Source organism: Arachis hypogaea, chromosome 12 (assembly GCF_003086295.3).
Source record: "Arachis hypogaea cultivar Tifrunner chromosome 12, arahy.Tifrunner.gnm2.J5K5, whole genome shotgun sequence".
In the NCBI taxonomy this organism is placed as follows: domain Eukaryota; kingdom Viridiplantae; phylum Streptophyta; class Magnoliopsida; order Fabales; family Fabaceae; genus Arachis; species Arachis hypogaea.
Window position 1 is genome coordinate 13,091,369 of NC_092047.1, and position 22,095 is coordinate 13,113,463.

At 34.4% G+C, this 22,095-nt stretch overlaps 2 protein-coding genes and 1 long non-coding RNA gene across 3 annotated transcripts; 2 read left to right on the top strand and 1 right to left on the bottom strand.

The window, feature by feature from the left end:
- The first annotated feature begins 6,125 nt into the window (after positions 1–6,125).
- Positions 6,126–7,928, top strand: LOC112729709 (uncharacterized). Its single transcript, XM_025779870.1, has one exon. It carries the CDS (start codon positions 6,126–6,128, stop codon positions 7,926–7,928), a length of 1,803 nt encoding a protein of 600 aa, XP_025635655.1.
- Positions 7,929–9,109: 1,181 nt separating this feature from the next.
- On the bottom strand, positions 9,110–11,063 carry LOC140176628 (serine/threonine-protein phosphatase 7 long form homolog). The gene is made up of 4 exons (XM_072208161.1): positions 10,998–11,063; positions 9,830–10,572; positions 9,661–9,748; positions 9,110–9,427 (listed from the first exon to the last, which is right to left on the bottom strand). Exons 1-4 carry the CDS (start codon positions 11,061–11,063, stop codon positions 9,110–9,112), a joined length of 1,215 nt encoding a protein of 404 aa, XP_072064262.1.
- Positions 11,064–20,788: 9,725 nt separating this feature from the next.
- On the top strand, positions 20,789–22,095 carry LOC112729141 (uncharacterized). Its single transcript, XR_003166379.3, has 2 exons — positions 20,789–21,300; positions 21,466–22,095. It is a non-coding gene; the product is annotated as an uncharacterized lncRNA (long non-coding RNA).

The following is a 22,095-nucleotide window of genomic DNA, read 5'->3' on the forward strand; positions in this document are numbered from 1 at the left end:
CTTGAATTTCTATTGATGCTGCTGCAATTTCTTGTTCCGTTGATGGCTGAGATTTGGTTGCTTCTTGATCCATTTGTGGCTGTTGCTGTAGTAGGAGTCTAGGTGTAGCTTTAATCACTTCCCACTTAATCTCCCAGTCTTCTGCATGTAGATTTCGGTAACTCCATAGTCGAAACCATGTCAAAGAATGACCGGAGAAAGCACTGGAAACTTATAATAATCTTTGTGCTCCGGAGTGCCTCTAGCGCCCCAAAATTATCCGGCTAGGATGGACCATCTATAGCCGTTAATTCCGTTGAACATAGGGAGGGTATACCTGGCTTGAGTTCCTTCTACCATGAAAGCACCAATGTTAGCCCCCTCTGAGTTAGGGAGAGAAACTTTAAATTGAACTAAGTTTAATATCAATTTATTATGAGTTCCTTCTGCCATGAAAGCACCAATGTTAGCCCTCCTCTTTGAATTAGGAAGAGAAACTTTAAATTGAGCTAAGTTTAATATCAATTTATTAATTTTTTGTACTTAATATAATGACTCAGACACTCAGTACTCTTATTTATATTTCTAACAAATTTTAATGTACTAACAACTAATTAAGTATTTCAATATTAGTTGGATAGTAACATATTTTGATTGTAGAAGCAAATTCATATTTTATTGAGTGAGATGACATGTTCTCTTTTATTCATTTTTCCAAAAGATAGAAAAATTAATTAAAAATAATCAAAGAAGTAAATTACAACTCATTTTCATTAATTATTTTTCATTTTCATCAAAATTTTTCTGATTTTCTGTCTATCCAATTTTTTATATGATCAAATCAAAATTCTTTTATTCAAATTGATATCTATTTATGTATAAATGGTAACAGAACTAACAAATTCAATTAATTAAATAAAATATATATCCAATCTAAATTTTGTTATCATGCTTTTATTTTTTAAGATAATTTCAATCATCAAATTTTATGTGTTTATCATCGATTATACTTATAAAATTCTTTATTCTAATTTATCATTTATGTTTTTTACCAATTTGACCATAATCTTAATGTTTTACATGTGAACTGTTTCCTCTGCTTGGAGGGGTGAGTTGTTTCCTCTACTTGTAGGAGTGATTACGGATAGCGGGTATTTATTATCAGTTCGAATCTGAATCGAACCAAATCTACTTGTAGGGGTGGTGATGGGATTTGAGATTAAAAAGAAAAAGAGGAGTGGTGGTTGGGTGAAGGGGGTGGTGTGGTGGTGAAGATAAGGATAATTTAGGAATTTTAGGTAATTTTTTAGTGTTTGGATAATTTTGTTGTGCGAAATCTATATTTCATTGATACAAATGGTAATTTCCTTTTTCTATGGGTAGATATATCAGCGTTTTCAACTTTCATTGGTAGAAATAATAGTTTACTCTTATAATTATAATAGATAAATATACTAAATCTTCAATTCTTGAATGATTCAATTTGTTTCACCTTTTGAAATAGATAAACGAATATACGCTCCAATTTCTTTAGGAGTATAATGAAAAGCCAAGTTGAATAAAAGTTTAAATGTGACCATTTGAAAAAATAGGATAAAAGATTCATGATTCAACCACTAAAATTGGGAGTCCAATTCACATTTAACTGCAATTGAGTCAAAATTAAAAAATATTTTTCTAAACATAAAAAACTTAAGAGTACTGAAAAAACCTTCTTCCTATACCGAGAATTAGGAAAATACAAGTGTATTAACTCGTGTCATGCACGTGATAAGATTGAAATTGTAATTTTAAATTATTTTGTTAAGATTAATTTAAATTATAATAATTTGATTAATAAAAATATAACATGTTATGTATTATTTGTTTTTTCTTAAACTAGTGTTAAATATATTAACTCTAAAATAGTTATTAATTGGTTTTAGTAATCTATTTTTTTTCAATAAATTAAACATATATACTCAATGTGATCATAAATAACTTAATAATACTTAGACTCATCAACAAATTTTTATATGTTGTTTTACTATCAAGTAAGAACATATCAAAATTAACTCAAAATAAATAATAAATTATTAGAGAATTCTAATGCACAAAATTCTCTAATAAACAATAATAATTTAAATCTACTAAAAAACAACTCAACACTTTTCTTTGATGCCTGCAAAACATATACATGAAATAATATTATATCAATGTTAGTATACAGTTTTACAATCATCGACCATATTTACTATACATGACTCCTTCTTAAAAGTTATTCTATACACGTGTGCAGTCGGAAGATAAATTACTGGACTTTATTTTATTTTTCTAAATTATTATAATTATGCATTATTCATTAAATGCTAATTGTAATATTGTAATATAATTATAATAAAGATATTTTTCTAAAATAAATTTAGAAGAGAGAATAGTACTTTCATTTTGGAGGGAAAATAAATTTATGAGGAATTGACACCTCACTTTTATTAGTTGATAATGTATTAAATATTGATTTTATATAATTATAATAAATATATTTTTCTAAAATAAATTTAGAAAAGAAAATAGTGATTTTATTTTAGAGAAAAAATGAATTCATGAGGAATTAACACCTCACTTTTATTAGTTGGAGAAAGAATTCAGTTTTAGTATATTTTGTCATTATTATACATTTTTCTCTAATTATATATCCACTGTTTTCTTTTCTTTGTTTCTGGGTTTAAAATCCAAATTATTGAGTAAAGAGTATAAAATTATTGATTAAAAAATACTCTAAATAATAAAAAATTCAAATTAACTTTAATATTAAATTCATTAATACGATTTTAATTTTATATAATAGTTAGAAAATAGATTAGTAAAAGCAAATGGAAGAATGGCTTTAATTAATATTTGATAAAATATTCATTTAGAATAATTAAAAAATATAAAATTTTGATATTATTAAAAAAATATATTTTTATGTTAAAAAAATTATATTTAAATAAAATATTTATAAAATATAAAATTTAGAGTAACATAGCTTCATAAACATTAATCATTAATCAATTATGAACTAACATAAAATTATAATATAATTTATTTATGAAAAATAATCAATAATTAATATTAATAAATATAAAAATTATCCAAACACTTTGATTAAAAGTATGAGTGGTTAATTATTATTCATTATTAATAATATTTTGTTCATAACAAAAACTGAAAATATAATTATTCAGATTTAGATTTTAGAAAAATAAACGTATAAGTAACAAATGATCTATTTTATCATGTATATTATAAATTAATGAATTAAACTAACTGATGTAATGAATTATAATTAATTAATTGGTATTAATTATAATAAATTATATGATATTTAAAAAAAATAAAATGAATAAAAAAATAAAAAGAAATAGAAGAATAGAAGACTACAATAAAATAAATTGAATGTAAGTTTTTTTTTTCTTTTTACAAATTTTATATCACATCTGCTTTAATAATAATAAATAAAAATACATCAACTTAATATCTAAGAGAAAATAATGAGATAAAATCATAACACAATTCTAAAATAAAAGTTTAAATTAAACCATAATATCATTGCACAACACAAATTAAAAGTAATTTCACACTACAATATACCACACAAATAGGTAAATGACTTAAGCTTAATTACGAAATTTTTTTTATTTATGCAAACATGATAACACCATGGTCTATAAATGCTTAATGGATAACATATCATATATTGCTCTGAATGATGAGCACGAGAGTTGAAGAGTGTGTGCTGATTTGTGTCCATAATAGTTGCCTTCTTGTGACGATGCCTCATAAGAAGAAAAAAAATTGTTGTAAATACTCAATGAAAGAGTAATTGGTAAATGAATGATATTTTTTTCTAGCATATATGGTCTTTTATAGTGGTAAAGTAAAAATGAAATGAATAAAATTTTGTATTTTTATATTAGAAATAGAATTTGATATTTATCTTAATAAAATTAAATCACTAATTAGTTATATTTAAATAAATAAAATAAATTAAATAAAAATATTTTTAAGAATTAATCAAATCAATTAATCAATACAAATAATTACTATAATTAATTTTATTTGATTTATTGAATTCAAAAAATAAATTAAAAAATAATTGATTGAATTAATTAGTTGATATAATTAATTTATTATAATTGATTAGATTTAATGAATTAAAAAAATAAATAGAAAAACATAGGAGACAATGATTTTTTTTAACTAAATTAATATGTATTTATTGTATTTAATCAGTATAAGTAACAAATCATCTATGTTATTATGTATCTTATAAATTAATGAATTAAAATAATTGATATAATAAATTATAATTATTTGATTGATATAAATTATAATAAATCATGTGATATTTAAATACCTAATCAAACCAATTAGTTGATATAATTAATTTACTGTAATAAATTGTATTCAATGAGTTATAAAAAATAAATTAAGAAATACGTTAAGAAGTATGTTACGCCCATCATAAAGTGGAGAAATTCAATTTTTATATAATAAAAAAATACATTCTTATATATGTTATAGAAATATGATTTGATTCCATGAACTTGCTTATTTTTTTTAACTTGCCACCTATATTCAGCATGAAATTTTAATTTTTCTAAAATAAATTTAGAAGAGAGAATAGTACTTTTATTTTGGAGAAAAAATAAATTCATGAAGAATTGACATCTCACTTTCATGAGTTGATAATGCATTAAATATTAATTTTATATAATTATAATAAATATATTTTCCTAAATTAGTATAATCACACATTATTCATTAAATGTTAATTGTAATATAAATATAATAAAAATATTTTTCTAAAATAAATTTAGAAGAGAGAATAGTACTTTCATTTTAGAAGAAAAAAGAATTTATGAAAAATTGACACTTCACTTCAATTAATTAAGAAAAAATATAATTTTAGTATATTAAGTAGAAGTATATTATTATTATTATTATTATTATTATTATTATTATTATTATTATTATTATTATTATTAGGGCAATTTACGCATCTAAATTGTTTGACCCCCAATATTACGCAAATACATTATTTTCAAATTCAATACGCAAATGCATTGTTTCACTATTTTATGTAAACCGCTACTGGCAGTAGCGGTTTACGTGTGTGGGTGTGTGAGTGTAAACCGCTGCTGCCAGCAGCGGTTTACGTGCGTGTGTGTGTGAGTGTAAACCGCTACTGGCAGTAGCGGTTTACGTGTGTGTGTGTGTGTGTGTAAACCGCTACTGGCAGTAGCGGTTTACGTGTGTGTGTGTGTGTGAACCGCTACTGCCAGTAGCGGTTTACGTGTGATGGGCTGAATGGGGCTGCCTATATAAACCATAGAGGGGCCAAATGTGGAGAGGTAGAGTGTTATTCACAAATGGAGGGGGAGGATAGTTTTGTGGCTCTGGTTCACTGCTCTGGAAAAATTCAAAAGAGCAAAAGGCACGGTGTAAAATTCACAGATAGAGAACCGCTTAGTGTTTTTATCCGATCGTCGAATACGTTGGCCGAGATTAAGCAACGCATATTACGAAAGCTTGGTACGTGTGGGACGAAGTGGGTAAAAAAATTATTTTACAAGATTTCCATTGACGTTGTCTCAACTGGTGTGAGATATGAGACTTTCGTGATCGGGTCGGATGAAGACTTGCAGGTCTTGTTTCACTGCAGGCGCAGTTTTCCGGAGGTGAGGATAACTGAGCTGTTTGCGAAGTTGGAAGATGGTGTGGATAGCTCTGGAGCATCGGCACCTAATCCTCAGTCGACCCCAGCTGGTGGTGCATCAACATCGATGCCTGTGGTAGCAGTGGCCATTCCGAATGCGGAGCCCGAACGTGCTGGGGCTGTTCATGCATATATTGGTCATGTTGTTCCTGATTTTGAATGCGATGCCGGACCGAATCGAGTTGAGAATGCACTGTTTGACGATGATTTAGATGAGGAGCCTGTCGATATTGGTGGGGATAGTGATGATGATATTCCAAGAGGTGGACGTTCAGCCCATGGAGGTTCCGGTTCTGCAACACAAGAGTACCCTCCCCACCTCTCTTCTTTGAACTTGGAAGTCGTCGGCCAATAGCAGAATGTAGATGCAACATTCGATGGGCAGGGCATGCATGATGGGACACCTATGACTGAATTTCAGATTGGCCAATCTTTCCAGAGTAAAGAGGAAGCCGTGTTGAGTGTAAAAGATTACAGTATTCGGCGTGGAGTTGAGTACAAGGTTATGGAGTCTGACAATCTGAAATACCAAGGGAGATGTAAAGAGTTTGGTAACGGGTGCACGTGGTTGATTCGGATAGTCATGCGGAAAAGGAAGAGCACATGGGAAGTTAGGAGGTACAACGGTCTGCACACGTGTATGGCCACATCGATATCAAGCGACCACAAGCAGCTTGATTATCATGTCATTTGTGCGAGAATCTATCCGTTGGTTCGAGCTGATGCGTCGGTGTCGATCAAGGTGTTGCAAGAGGCAACGGAGGCGACTTATGGATTCCGGCCTAGTTATCGGAAGGTGTGGTTGGCGAAACAGAAGGCAGTAGCGCAAATATATGGCGATTGGGAGGAGTCATATGCTGATCTGTCTCGGTGGATCCTTGGGGTCTCATGCACGATGGAAGGTTCCGTTGCTCTACTCAAGACGTCCCCGGTTAGGGTGGGTGGCCAAGTTGATGAAGATAGAGTCTACTTTCATCGGATGTTTTGGACATTCCCTCCGTGTATTGAGGCATTCCGCCACTGTAAGCCGCTCGTTAGCATCGATGGAACACACCTCTATGGCAAGTATGGCGGGACATTGTTGTTGGCGATCGCTCAGGATGGTAACTCGAATATTTTGCCTGTTGCGTTTGCACTCGTGGAGGGGGAGAATGCAGAGTCTTGGTCGTACTTTCTTTCGAACCTTAGAAGGCATGTCACTCCACAAGAAGGTATTCTCGTGATATCTGATAGACACAACGGCATCAAGGCTGCACTAGAGTCTCCCGATAGTGGTTGGCAACCTCCACATGCTTATCGGGCATTTTGCATTCGGCATGTTGCTGCAAATTTTGCCCTCACTTTCAAGGGACAGGATGCGAGGAGGTGGCTGGTGAATGCCGCGTATGCGAAGACAGAAGCAGAATTCGACTATTGGTTTGATATAATGAGGACGGAGAACCCGGTCATGTGCGATTGGGCAAACAGAATGGAGTATGAGAGGTGGACACAGCACAAGGATGGGGGGAGAAGATATGGTCACATGACCACCAACATTTCTGAGTGTGTGAACTCTGTCTTGAAGGGCACAAGAAACCTACCAGTGACGTCTCTGGTTAAGTCGACATATCTCCGATTGGCGGAGTTGTTTGTTGTCAGGGGTCAGACGGCAGAGGCACAGTTAGGGTCCGGGCACCGGTTTTCACAGGCAGTAGTTAAGGCCATTGAGCGTAACCTGAAGGAATCGAGGTGCTTCACTGTGACTGTGTTTGATAGACATCACCTTGACTATACAGTGGCTGAGACGACGCCCACCGGCAAATTCTCTTTGGGTAGCTATCGGGTTTCTCTTAGGGATCGCACCTGCGATTGTGGATACTTCCAGGCGCTGCATTATCCCTGTTGCCATGCCCTCGCATGCTGTGCGCAGTCACGGCTAGATTGGGCCACTTATGTCGATGAGGTTTACACCATGTCTGAGGTCTTTAAGGTGTATCAAATGTCCTTTTCACCTTGTATTCCAGAGGGGCTTTGGCCACCATATGACGGGCCGACAGTGATCCCCGACCCGGGCATGAGAAGGGCAAGAGAAGGACGACCACGTTCCACCCGCATCCGCAACAACATGGATGAAGCTGACACCAGCCGACCTAAGAGGTGTGGTCTGTGCAGGCAGCCCGGTCATACTCGAAGGGTTTGCCCTCAGCGAGGTTCTACTAGTGGCATCTAGATCTATCATGAATTAGTTCGTTTGTATTAGTCTTCGTGATAAAAAGTGTGTCTATTTGTATCAGTTATGAGTTTTAAGTATTCTTCGACTAAATGTTAATGTTATTAAAAGTAGTTATTTATCAGTTTACTAGATATATCGTATTTTATTTCCGTTATAGTTGTACTTTCGTTAAATATAAAGTAAAAACTAACCAAAATAAAATTCATCCAACGACAATCAAAATAAAGTCCATCAACGTTAAAGTAAAGTAGAAAGTAACCAAAATAAAAGTCATCCAACGAGAATAAACATAAAGTGCATCGACATAAACATAAAGTAATAACTAGCCAAACTAACTGTCATCCGAAGAGCATACACATAAAGTCTATAACCGGAACATAAACAACATAACGAGAAATGAAAAACAACAACACATGGTGCTAATCATTGCGATCATCCCTAGCTGCATCATGAAAGTCACCAAGGAGATGAGATCCTGTCCCACATCGGGCGGGACGCCTGACTCGAGTTGGTCGGGCCGCCTGCTGTCCAATGTCATCACCTGGATGGTCTAGACCAACCGCTGACTGGGGGGTTCCCCCCATGGTGAACCACGTATCCAACGGGCTACCTGCAGGCACGTTCAAATCTACCACATACTCACCCTGATAATCAGCTGGCTGGGAATGCATATCCGTCATGTGTGGCTGGTAAGCTGCGGTCTCCAAATGCACCTCGGGCATCTGCGGCTGGTAAGACTGGCCACCAAACTGCACGTTGGACGTGCTAGCATCATCCCTAATCAAATCAGCAAAATCTGCGTAAAACCGTGGACTCACCAGCTGATCATCTAAATCCATAGTCATCGTCGGCGTCTCAGGCTGCGCATACATGTGAGAGCTGGGCTCTGGCATCGGAGAGTAAGATCTGCTGGTGAATGTCCCCCCTCCAGCCTGAGTCGCTGCGGTCCCACTAACTCCACCACCAAACTGTGTAGGATCCAGTGTTCTCCCGCGTCTGGCACTAGACCTACGAACACGGTGATCGACCTCAGCCCTAGCCTTTCCGCCTGCATCATCCTCCTGCATCGCATCATGTAACCATCGCCACTCTCTCCCGGTGTCCCTAGTACCAACACGACGGCGTCTCTCCACACGACGGTTATCCGGCATATCAGGTAGCTGTGATCTGCATGGGACCTAGGAGGATCCTCTCTGAAACGCCTCTAGAGGTATCTGGGTGCCTCTGGGATCCGCGAATGCAGCCCCCGGACTAAGGAACCGCTGAGCCTCGTGGAACCACCAATCTAGGTAATCAGCAGATGGGCCAGGATCTGCCACTCGATCAATAGAAATGACTGCATCAACTCGGTTCCCCCAGTGCAAATGCCAGACCTGATAGTAACGGGGGAACCACCTATCCCCTCCCCTCCCGTCCTTAGCATGCAGCCAGTCTACGTTCAAAGCGTCCTCGGGGATATGCTGTACTCCACCCAGCTGTGGAACAACCCTGTCAACCTAATGCCACTCGATGACCGCAAAGTATATCAAACTGGTCACCGCTCGCCATAGGCGACTATGCTCCTCTGTAAGTATCTCTGGATGGACAACGGCAAGTACATCAAGTGCGGAGTAGGGCTCCATACAATCTGAAATTTCAAAACTCATCATACATTACAAGAACAAGTATATATCTAGTCACATTTAGATAGCGAAGCAAAAATAAAAACTCTAACTGCTATAAAACTTACATCACGAGCGGTCAATCGATCCAATGCAAGCCGATACCTTATGACTCTCTGCTCCTTTCCATCGTTAGGAGGTAAGTAGGCAGACCACCTAAATTTAAGTCATATGAGACACAAACTACCATAAAAACGCCAAAGAAATTTGTTAACAGTAAAAAAACATAACACATACCTGGATGCCAGCGGGAAAGAGAAAGCCTCAAACCCTTCCGGCCTCAAAGACGGAAACCGCCAGAATATCCAACTCTGTAGCAACTGGAGCGGGCCCGCAAGATTAGTCACATTTCTGTTTGCTAACCGACACATGCATCGGTACAGCCATGCCAGAGCGGCCGACCCCCAGCTATACCTCCCCATGTCATCAAGGTTTGCCACAAATGGCAACCACCGTATATGTACCCGGTTCGCACTCTTGTCCCCAAATAACTGAGTCGATAACAGCATCATGATGTAGGCCCATGCGTAGATGCGGACAGTCTCCTCGCTCGCATCTGCTGGTAGCACCCTAAACCTATCGCGAAACCATGTAAAGTGTACTGTCATCTGCTTGACCTTATTCGGTGGAGGGCACTCACCAAATAGGTCCTCAAACCACTCCCAAGCTGGTCGGCCACCCTCCATGTATGTCTCAAACTCACCAAGGCAACCACTCACAGCCTCACCATCCACAGGCAGCCCTAGCTGGAATGCCACGTCCTGCAATGTCACTGTGCATTCTCCGAAAGGCAGGTGGAACGTATGCGTCTCAGGACGCCACCTCTCAACGAACGCACTAACCAGTGGCTCATCCAACCAGAACCATTCGCTGTTTAGCCTGGCCAAATGGTACAATCCAGCCCTCTCTAAATACGGGATGATCCTATCATGCAAGGGCATATTCTGTTGCCGTCTCACACTGTATATACACCTAGTGGGCTGCACAGAACAAGAAAGATATACAGAGTCCAATTAAATTCTCCTATCCTAAAAAAATTTGCCATAACTAACCGGATACAAATATATTAAACCATCAACAGATTCTCCTAAATAAAAAAAAAAAAAATTCCCTAGTCACGATAGGAAAAATAACATCCATACTTTAATAAATAACAGCCAGAAATGTTAAAATACTATAAAGCTTTAAAATTTAAAACTTCATGTCATACAAATACCCTAACCAAACTAAAATAATTCACTAACGTCAGCTATCCCTTTCCCTAACCAGTGAAGTAACATCCTAGCATGCGAAGCCTAATTTCAAACTAGAGGGAATAATCTATAAATTCTAGTTCGTCTACCTAACCTACCATTTTTCTGACTAACATACGCAAAGCCTAGAAAAAAAATAAATGTTAACTAACCTCGTCACCAATAGAACCGGCAATATGCGCAACACTGTTCAGTCGGTACAGAGTCCTGCCTGCCATGATAACTGGCCAGATGTCGCCGCTGAGATACCTCGGACTCGCTCACAACTTGCTCTGACCTCTCTCTAGAATTTCCTCTATCTAAAAAACTTCACAAACCATCTAAATGCATAATCCGCGGCTACAACCACGGTTTATATAGGCAATGCAACACACGTAAACCGCTACTGGCAGTAGCGGTTTACACACACACACACACGTAAACCGCTACTGCCAGTAGCGGTTTACACTCACACACACATGCACGTAAATCGCTACTGCCAGTAGCGGTTTACACTCACACACACACGCACGTAAACCGCTACTGGCAGCAGCGGTTTACACTCACACACTTCCACACATAAACCGCGGCTGGTTGTAGCGGTTTATGCACACCTATAAACCGCTACTGCCAGTAGCGGTTTACATAAATTAGTGAAACAACGCATTTGCGTATTGAATTTGGAAACAATGCATTTGCGTAATATTGGGGATCAAACAATTTACTAACGTAAATTGCCCTTATTATTATTATTATTATTATTATTATTATTATTATTATTATTAAAAATATTTTTTATTAATAATTGATAAGTAGTTTAATAATGTATTAAATATGAATTTTATATAATTATAATAAAGATATTTTCCTAAATTAGTATAATTATGCATTATTCATTAAATACATTCATTTTGGAAGAAAAATGAATTTATGAGAAATTCACACCTCTCTCATTAGTTGAGAAAAAACTCAATTTTAGTATATTAAGTAGATTATATAAATAGAAATACTTGCTAAGTATATATAAAAGAGGAGATATATAATTATATATAATATAATTGTTATATATGTAACATATATAAATTATTATAATTATAGAGACTTACTATAATTATATTAAATTTAATTATGAATGTAAATAAATAAAAGTGATAATAATTAATATTATTTTTTTATATTTAATATTTACCGTAAATATAAAAAATATTGAAAAAAAAGTAGATACTGAGGCAAATTACGCAAATAAAATGATTGAGGAAAACGTTTATGCAAATACAACATTGGCAATTTCCAGACGCAAATGCAACAAACGCAACTATATATAATCCGCTACACCCTGCAGTGGAATTTAATTGCACGTAATCCGCTACAGGGTCTCACGGATTACGTGGAGAGCGAGGTTACTCATAAACCGCTACACCCTGTAGCGATTTATGACCAAATTCTGTTTATGCATAATCCGCTACATCCTGTAGCGGATTATGTGTATAGTGGTGTGTCTATATATACCGCGTGAGGCTGTAGCGGAAATCATTTGAGTTTTTTTGGAAAAAAGTTAGAGAGAGAAAGTAGAGCGAAGGGAGAGAAATTTTAAAATATTTGAGTGGTTTGGAAGAATGGAGGATGAACGTCGGTTGTACCGGCTCGACGGCATTGCTCACGTAGTCGGAACCATCGATGCAGAGGTAAGTGTCTGTATTTCCAAAGACTATTTTAATAAATGTATATTTTATTCAATCTTAAGGAAGTAATTCATTAATTAGATAGATAGAGACTTAGTTTAGGTTTTGGTATGTAAATGAAAATTTGAAATATAAACTTTGACATGTAACAATTAATAGTCAAGGTAGAGAGGTAAAATAGGTAATTTCAAAACCCAAGTAGGTTAAGACTAGAGATACAAGGTATAGTTTGGTTGTTGATGTTATTGTTAGAAATTATTTAAGGTGTTCTTTATTTCTGAAAATGCAGCCAACCCGATGTGTGTATAGCGTCCGTAGGCAACAGAATATGTCGTTACATGATAGGATCATACCTTACCTAGAGAGGGTTGGGTTGTACCACCTGGCTAGGCTGAACACGCATTGGTTCTGGTTGGATGAACCTCTGGTCAGCACATTTATTGAGAGGTGGCGGCCTGAGACCTACACTTTTCATATGCCATTTGGAGAGTGTACTATCATGCTCCAGGACGTGGCATACCAGCTCGGGCTGCCCGTGGATGGCCAGGCTGTTTTCGGGTGCATGACAGACTTCCACATCTACATCGAGGGGGTCAGACCGGAATGGGAGTGGTTTGAGGAGTTATTTGGTGAGCTTCCGCCACCTGATAAGAGAAAGTTATACACAGTCCACTTCACATAGTTTCATGATCGGTTCAGGGTGTTACCAGCAGATGCTTCGGAGGAGACTGTACGCATATATGCACGCGCGTATATTATGATGCTTTTGTCGACACAGCTGTTTATGGATAAGAGTGCTAACCGAGTTCACCTTCGCTGGTTGCCTTTTGTGGCGAGACTTGACGATATGGGCAGCTATAGTTGGGGCGCCGCTGTATTGACGTGGCTGTACCGATGCATGTGCAGGGTGGCGAACAGAAATGTCACCAACTTGGCTGGACCCCTACAGTTGCTACAGTCATGGATCTTTTGGCGGTTCCCCACGCTGAGGCCGCCGGATTTTGATGCTTTCTCTTTTCCGTTGGTATCCAGGTATACTTTAATTCATTCTTTCTTTCAAGTTCATTACATTCTATATTTGAATTTACATACTTACGTGTTATTTCTGCTACTTAGATGGGCCACATATTTACCCTCTTCTGATGGAAAGGAACGGCGTATTATACAGTATCATCTGGCATTGGATCGACTAACTCATTGAGATGTAAGTATTCTATTTTTCTTTGTTGTTATTTTAATTTTTTTTACACTTATATGTATACATTGGTATAATTCTGAACTTGCCTCATATCTATCAGATTGTCTGGGAGCCTTACGGTTCGCTGGACGTACTAGCAGTCATCCATCCGGAGATACTGACGGAGGAGCACAGCCGGTTATAGCGGGCTGTCACCAGCCTGATCTACTTTGCAGTTATTGAGTGGCATCAGGTAGACAGGGTCTTCCCACAGCTAGGGGACATACAGCATTTGCCTGAACCAGCGCTCAACATAGAGTATCTTCATAGTAAGAACGGCAGGGGTGAAGATAGATGGTTCCCCACTTACTATAGGACATGGCATCAGCATTGGGACGAGCGAGTCCGTTCTGTGTTGAGTGTCCATAGAGTTCCTGATCCTGGTCCATCCCCTGAGTACCTGGACTGGTGGCACCGTGTTGCACATAGGATTCTTTCACCAGGAGTTGCTTTCGCCGACCCCAGGCCGACCTAGGTTCCGGACGATGCTATACTCAGAGGATCTTCCCAGGCGCCGACTAGAGTTTCAGTGTCCGATATGCCGGATAATAGATGATTGGAGCGGATACGACGCATCGGCACACGTGCCACTGATCGCGATTGGCGCTGGCTAGACGACATGATGCAGGAAGAGCACGTTGGTGGTGATGACGGAGGCCAGGCAGATCATCGCCTTCGTCAATCTTCTGCTAGACGATGAGATGCTCGTGGTGGAGGAGCACCTCCCGTCCACCATGATGACGAGGCAGGATCGTCCCGTCAGCACCCTACAGACACTCATGTTGGTGGCACCGCGGAAGCTAGTACGGGTGGTACACCTTTTACCCACGTCTCTAGCTCTCAGGTACTACATGGGTGTAGCACACAGCTGTTAGCTGATCTTGCTACCACTTCTTTCACCATGGATCTGGACAATCAGTTGGGTGGACCCCAGTTCTATGCGGATTTTGCCGAGATCATACGGGGTGACAACGTTCATCAGTACTAGAACCCAATCCCAGGCGGTCCTTCAGACCATACGGAGTATAGGCCACAGCCAGCGGATATGCCTGAGACCCAAGTTCCTGAGACGTAGCTCCCGGTCGACTTGAATGAGCTCGCAGGCAGCCCGTACGATACTTGGTTCGAGATGGGGGGACGCCACCATCTGCATTTGGAGTTGCGGCACAGGAGGCTCCGCCGGGAGATCAACGAGCGGCTAGGGTTAGGCGTCCGACTCGATGTGGCACAGGCTCGCACCTACTTGGTCCATTCGGGGAGGCGACCATGATGTTGACGGTGACCAGCAGTAGCGTCCGACTCTCTTAATTTCTCACAGTTGTCCATGTATGAATTATGACTTATTTATTTTCTGTTAGGGTTAACGACTTCTGACAGTTATATCTGTATTAGTTATGTATAATTATACCTGTAGTATTTTTGTACGAGTTACTGCAAATGACGATTGTATTTTGTATCAATTCGTGCTAAATGCATCATGGATTTAAAACCCTAACATAAAAAACACCACTATACACATAATCCGCTACAGGGTGTAGCGGATTATGCATAAACGCAATTTGGTCATAAACCGCTACAGGGTGTAGCGGTTTATGAGTAACCACGCTCTCCACGTAATCCGCGAGACCCTGTAGCGGATTACGTGCAATTAAATTCCGTTGTAGGGTGTAGCGGATTATATATAGTTGTATTTGTTGCATTTGCGTCTGGAAATTGCCAATGTTGTATTTGCGTAAACGTTTTCCTCAATCATTTTATTTGCGTAAATTGCCCAGATACTGACTTTATTTTATTTTATTTTACGTCATGAATTTCTTTACTAAAATTAATGGAGGAAAAAAAATCTTTATGATTATATATCAATCTCAATCACAATAAATAAGATGAATCGGTTGAGCAACTAACAAATTTAACGGATAAATATTATATTCTATTTATGAAAAAATGAGGTAACATGCATGCGTATATTAATATAGGAAGAATATATACTCACAGCTTTAAAATCTTCAAGAATATTCGATTGTATTATCCTTTAAGCCAAAAAATCCATCCTTTATTTTCATTAAATATTTATATTAATGTAATTAGATGAGTGTTTTAATAAAAAAATTATTATTATTATTATTATTATTATTATTATTATTATTATTATTATTATTGAATAATAACGATAATTATCGTTATTAATATTAAATTAGTTATTAATATATATATATATTGTTGCTTCTACAATCGTGCAATAATATTTTCTTTTATTTGTTAACTAATTAAACTTAGTTATTTATATTAGATATATTTAATGATTACTAAAAATTAATCATATAATTATCATTATTAATAACCAATTATTAATAATCAATTTATATTTCTCTAAAATATAATTTTCTATCTTCTTCTGCTTCTTATTATTATTATTATTATTATTATTATTATTATTATTATTATTATTATTATATAGGTCACCATTAAGATAATAACTTGTCACTAATAAAATTATAGGATAATTAATAAAAAATAGAATTATATCAATATAATTAAAATTAATATAATTAAAATAGTTAAAAATATTTTTGATTGATAATTAGGTTAATAATGCATTAATTATTAATTTTATATAATTATAATAGAGATATTTTTCTAAATTAGTATAATTATGAATTATTCATTAAATGCTAAGTATAATATTGTTATATAATTATAATTAAGATAATTTTCTGAAATAAATTTAAAAGAGATTAGTACAATTATAATAAAGAGATTATCTTAAATTAGTATAATTATGTATCATTTATTACATACTAATTATAATATAATTATATCAATTAAAGATAATTTTTAAAAATAAATTTAAAAGAGAGAAATAGTGCAATCATTTTGGAAGGAAAATGAGTTCACGAAAAAGTGACACCTCACTTTCATTAGTTGGGGGAAACCCAGTTTTAGTATATTAAAAAATAGAAGTAGATTGGTATAAATTATAATAATTATATAACATTTAAAAAGAAAATTAAATGAATAAGAAAAAAATAAAAATAAATAGAATAGATAGAAGACTACAATAAAATAAATTGAATGTGAGAGTTTTTTTTTTTTTGATACATTTCATATCACATCCGTTTCAATAATAATAATAATAAATAAAATACCTCAACTTGATATCTAAGAAAAAATGATGATATAAAATCATAATACAGTTCTAAAGTAAAAGTTTAAATTAAAACATAATATCATTACACAACACATATTGAAAGTAATTTCACACTACAATATACCACAAATAGGTAAATGACTTAAATTTAAATACGAAACATTTTTTATTTATGCATACATGATAACAACATGGTCTATAAATACTTCATAGATAACATATCTTATATAGCTCCGAATGATGAGCACGAAAGTTGGAGAGTGTGGTAGTTTGTGTCCACGATAGTTGTCTTCTTGCAACGACGCCCCATAGGAAGAAAAAGAATTGTTGTAAAAGCTATCAAATGAAAGAGTAATTGGTAAACGAATGATATTTTCTTCTAGCATACATGGTCTTTTATAGTGGTAAAATAAAAATGGAAGGAATTAAATTTTATATTTTTATATTAGGAATAGAATTCGATATTTATCCTAACAAAATTATTATTATTATCAATATAAATGGGTTAACAACTTGCCACTAATAAAATCATTGGATAATAAATAAGAACTAGAAGGATATGAATATAATTAAAATAATATAATTAAAATATTTAAAAATATTTTTGATTGATAATTAGTTTAATGATGCATTAAATATTGATTTTATATAATTATAATAAAGATATTTTGCTAAATTAGTATAATTATGCATTATTCATTAAAATAATTAAAAATATTTTTGATTAATAATTGATAAATAGTTTAATAATGTATTAAATCTTGATTTTATATAATTAAAATAAAGATATTTTCTTAAATTAGTATAATTATGTATTATTTATTAAATGCATTCATTTTAAAGGAAAAATGGGTTCACGAAAAAATGACACATCACTTTCATTAGTTGGAGAAAAAGCCAATTTTAATATATTAAGTAGATATTCTTAAATACTTGTTTTTGTTTATAAAAGTCTCTTTATCTTGATGATGACAACTTTATTTGGAGCTCTTTGAGGTCACTATGGACTATAATACCTAAATAAAATAAAACACATACATATTGTATACTAACATAATAATTATAAATTTATAATTAGATAATATCAAATTTAAATAGCTATTTTAATCAATATAAACTCACTTTGGGTCACACATTGTTTAAGTTGAAGTTGATGCATTTGATTTACCATGGACATCAAATCTACTAAATCAAAACATCATTCAATTTATCATGGGTTGAATCTCACCAATGCTACTCCGCCAATAAATCAAATCTATTCACTCTAATTTATTATTGTTGTCCTAAATCAAATCTATTTCATTTAGTTTACTACTGCTTTATGTAAATCGAATATATTTCATTCGATTTACATGGAGTATCCTTAAATCGAGCTTAATAGCCTCGATTTACATTGAGTAAAGATAAAAATTGAATATGCATATAAACTGTTTGATTTTAGGACATTCACAATTAATATTACATTCCATTCTATTTGTTTAAGTGAATTACCTGAATGTTTATCTTTCCCATTATTTTCAGGGCAATTTACGTTTTTAAATTGTTTGAATCCCAATTTTACGTAAATACATTGTTTCAAAAATGAATACGTAAATACATTGTTTCACTATTTTATATAAATCGTTACTGCCAGTAGCGGTTTACAATTGCACAGAAATCGCTAGTACCAGCCGCAGATTATGTGTATTTTTAGTTGGTCATAAACCGCTGCTGCCAGCAGCGGTTTATGTAGGTTGGTGTGCGTGCGTAAACCGCTGGTGTCTATAGCGGTTTACGTTTAGTATGTGTCAATGGGCTCCATATATAAACCATGGAGGGGCCAAATGTAAAGAGGTAGAGTTTTATTCACAAATGGATGGGGAGGATAGTATTAAAAAAATACAATACTCAAAGTATTAAATTATATAAATCAAGACTATTTTTTTTATTCTCATCTCTTTTACAATTTATAAATAATAAAATAATTTATTTTTAGCCAAAAGTTCACTAAATTATATATTTTTCTCTTTAACAATCACTTCATTCTCTTTTATTTATATCAACCATACAAGAGATACTAGGAGAGTTTGAAACATGGGTTGTGTTCTTTGTTGCTGATTTGCATTTGAGGTTCTAGCTAAACGAAATTTTTTTATTTGTGCAACTTTATTGTTTTATGCCAAAAAATAAAAATTATTTGTATTTTATAGTTGATTGATTGGATAAATAATAGTGATAACATCATAATTTTGATGAATAAAATAAAAAATATAAATATGCATATAATAATTTTTTATTTGTATTTCTTATTAAAATGAGACTAAATAGCAAATCAAAGAGTGAGTATTGACAGAGTACTAAAATATATAAACTAAGACTAATTTTTTTTTATATTCATCCCTTCTAAAACTTATGAATGATAAAATAATTTATTTTTAGTAAAAAATAGTGAATTTTTTTACTAAAAATAGCAAATCAAATAAAAAAAATTCACTATTTTTTACTAAAAATAAATTATTTTATCATTCATAAGTTTTAGAAGGGATGAATATAAAAAAAAATTAGTCTTAGTTTATATATTTTAGTACTCTGTCAATACTCACTCTTTGATTTGCTATTTAGTCTCATTTTAATAAGAAATACAAATAAAAAATTATTATATGCATATTTATATTTTTTATTTTATTCATCAAAATTATGATGTTATCACTATTATTTATCCAATCAATCAACTATAAAATACAAATAATTTTTATTTTTTGGCATAAAACAATAAAGTTGCACAAATAAAAAAAATTCGTTTAGCTAGAACCTCAAATGCAAATCAGTAGCAAAGAACACAACCCATGTTTCAAACTCTCCTAGTATCTCTTGTATGGTTGATATAAATAAAAGAGAATGAAGTGATTGTTAAAGAGAAAAATATATAATTTAGTGAACTTTTGGCTAAAAATAAATTATTTTATTATTTATAAATTGTAAAAGAGATGAGAATAAAAAAAATAGTCTTGATTTATATAATTTAATACTTTGAGTATTGTATTTTTTTAATACTATCCTCCCCATCCATTTGTGAATAAAACTCTACCTCTCTACATTTGGCCCCTCTATGATTTATATAGGGAGCCCATTGACACATACTAAAGGTAAACCGCTATAGGCACCAGCGGTTTACGCACGCACACCAACCTACATAAACCGCTGCTGGCAGCAGCGATTTATGACCAACGAAAAATACACATAATCCGTGGCTGTTACTAGCGATTTTTGTGCAATTGTAATTTATATAAAATAGTGAAACAATGTATTTACGTATCCGTTTTTGAAACAATGTATTTACGTAAAATTGGGGTTCAAACAATTTAAAAATGTAAATTGCCCTTATTTTCATGTCTATTGATAACTTTTTTCAATTTCTTAATCATAGTATCACACATATCATATACTAAGTAAATAATCGGAGAGTTTGTGTCATAAATTCAAAGAATCTCATATATTGGACTTGTGAAATTGATTATACAATGGATATCATCCTACCACATATGATCTAATATGAAACATTTCATAGTAGCAACTTTTTTCTTATTATCATCTTTATAAATGTCCATTCTTGATTGATTATTTCTTGCAATCTCTGTTTAAACCTTTTTAACATTATAATTGTTTATGTTAATCTCGTCTTAACAATGGAATGAAGTTTTAGTTGAACGAATACATTAAAAATAGTCAATCTTTTTTATCTTTTAAAGATAAAGGTAATTTATTCAAAAATAAAAAAAATACAATTTTATCCTTGTCTAGGACAAAAAAACCAATAAATAGAGATCTCCCACACTATCTCACTCAATGGGTAAAGACAAAATAATATACTGAAAATAGAAGAAAGAGAAAAAAATCTGAAAGAAAAAGGTAATACTTAAGTAGGGATTAGCCTTTAATTCTTCTATCAACTTCAGAGAGGTGTTCGCCGTGAGCTCTATTATTGTTTTTTTTTTTTTTGATCGAAGACAAACTAATTCCTAGCCTTTCACATATTTCAGCTTAAGATCACCAACATAACTAGCTTCCATAAGCCATTTTGCTGTCTCATGTAGTCGTTCATTTTCTCCTTCCATAGGTGCCAGAAGGTCGAAGGTCCAAAGACAGAGGGGATCAACGATAAGAGACTTTTCCTCCAAACTTGTTGCACTTTGTCACAGAGAAAGAGGCCCTTGTTGATTGATTCTATTTCTCCACCACATCTTTTGTAGGTTGGATTGACACTCGGTATGCGGCGGTGAACAATGTCCAAGACGGGGAGCTTTTCATGGAGGCATTTCCAGACAAATATCTTGACTTTTGGTAGCAGGGACAACTTCTAGAGTGTGCACCAAGTTTTATGATGTTGTAGCAGACTTGGATAGAGATCAATTGGGGGGGTGTTGAAACTGGTATGCTATTATGTAACCTGAGCTCACTTCGAAATTACCGCTCTTAGTGTGGAGCCACTTATGTTTATTCGCTTCATCTGAGATTGCAATGGCTTGGATCCTTTGGCTAATATCTGTTGAGAATTTCTGATTTATCAATTTACTATTCCATGTCCCATTTGGCAGGATGAGGTCCTTCACCTATACGATTTTGGGCTCTGATGGTCAGTTTCCAACTCGTGGGGAGGAGGAGGTCCAAACGGGTATAGTGAAGGCAACCATGGATCATGAAAAACTCTGGCCACTAAACAAGTTTCAATGCTCTATACCAAGCCTTTCTCTAGCACAGTGCGTTCCACCAAGATGCCCCACCAACCCCATGACGATAACGTTCCTACCTCAGCACTTATTATATTACCGTACCTAAAATACTTGCCTTTTAGTATTTTAGACAGTAAAGTATTTGGTTGACTTGTGACTTTCCAACACTGCATAGCAAGTAACGCTAGGTTTTGAGCTCTAAGAACTTTAAAGCCCAAACCCCCTTCTCTTTTCGGTCGTGTCATCGTCTCCCAACTTATTCACACCATCTTCTTCTGTGCCCCTTTTGACCCCACCAAAATTGTTGAAGAACTCCATGGATCTCTTTTAAGAGAGTGCCTGTAAGTCGAAAACAAGATAAAGAGTATGTGGGGATAGCCTCACCCACTGCTTTGATTAAAATCTTCCTGTCTGCTGGTGTTAGTAGTCTGTGTTTCTAACCCTATATTTTTATTTAACTTTCTCTTTGATCATACTGAAAATGGCATTCTTTGA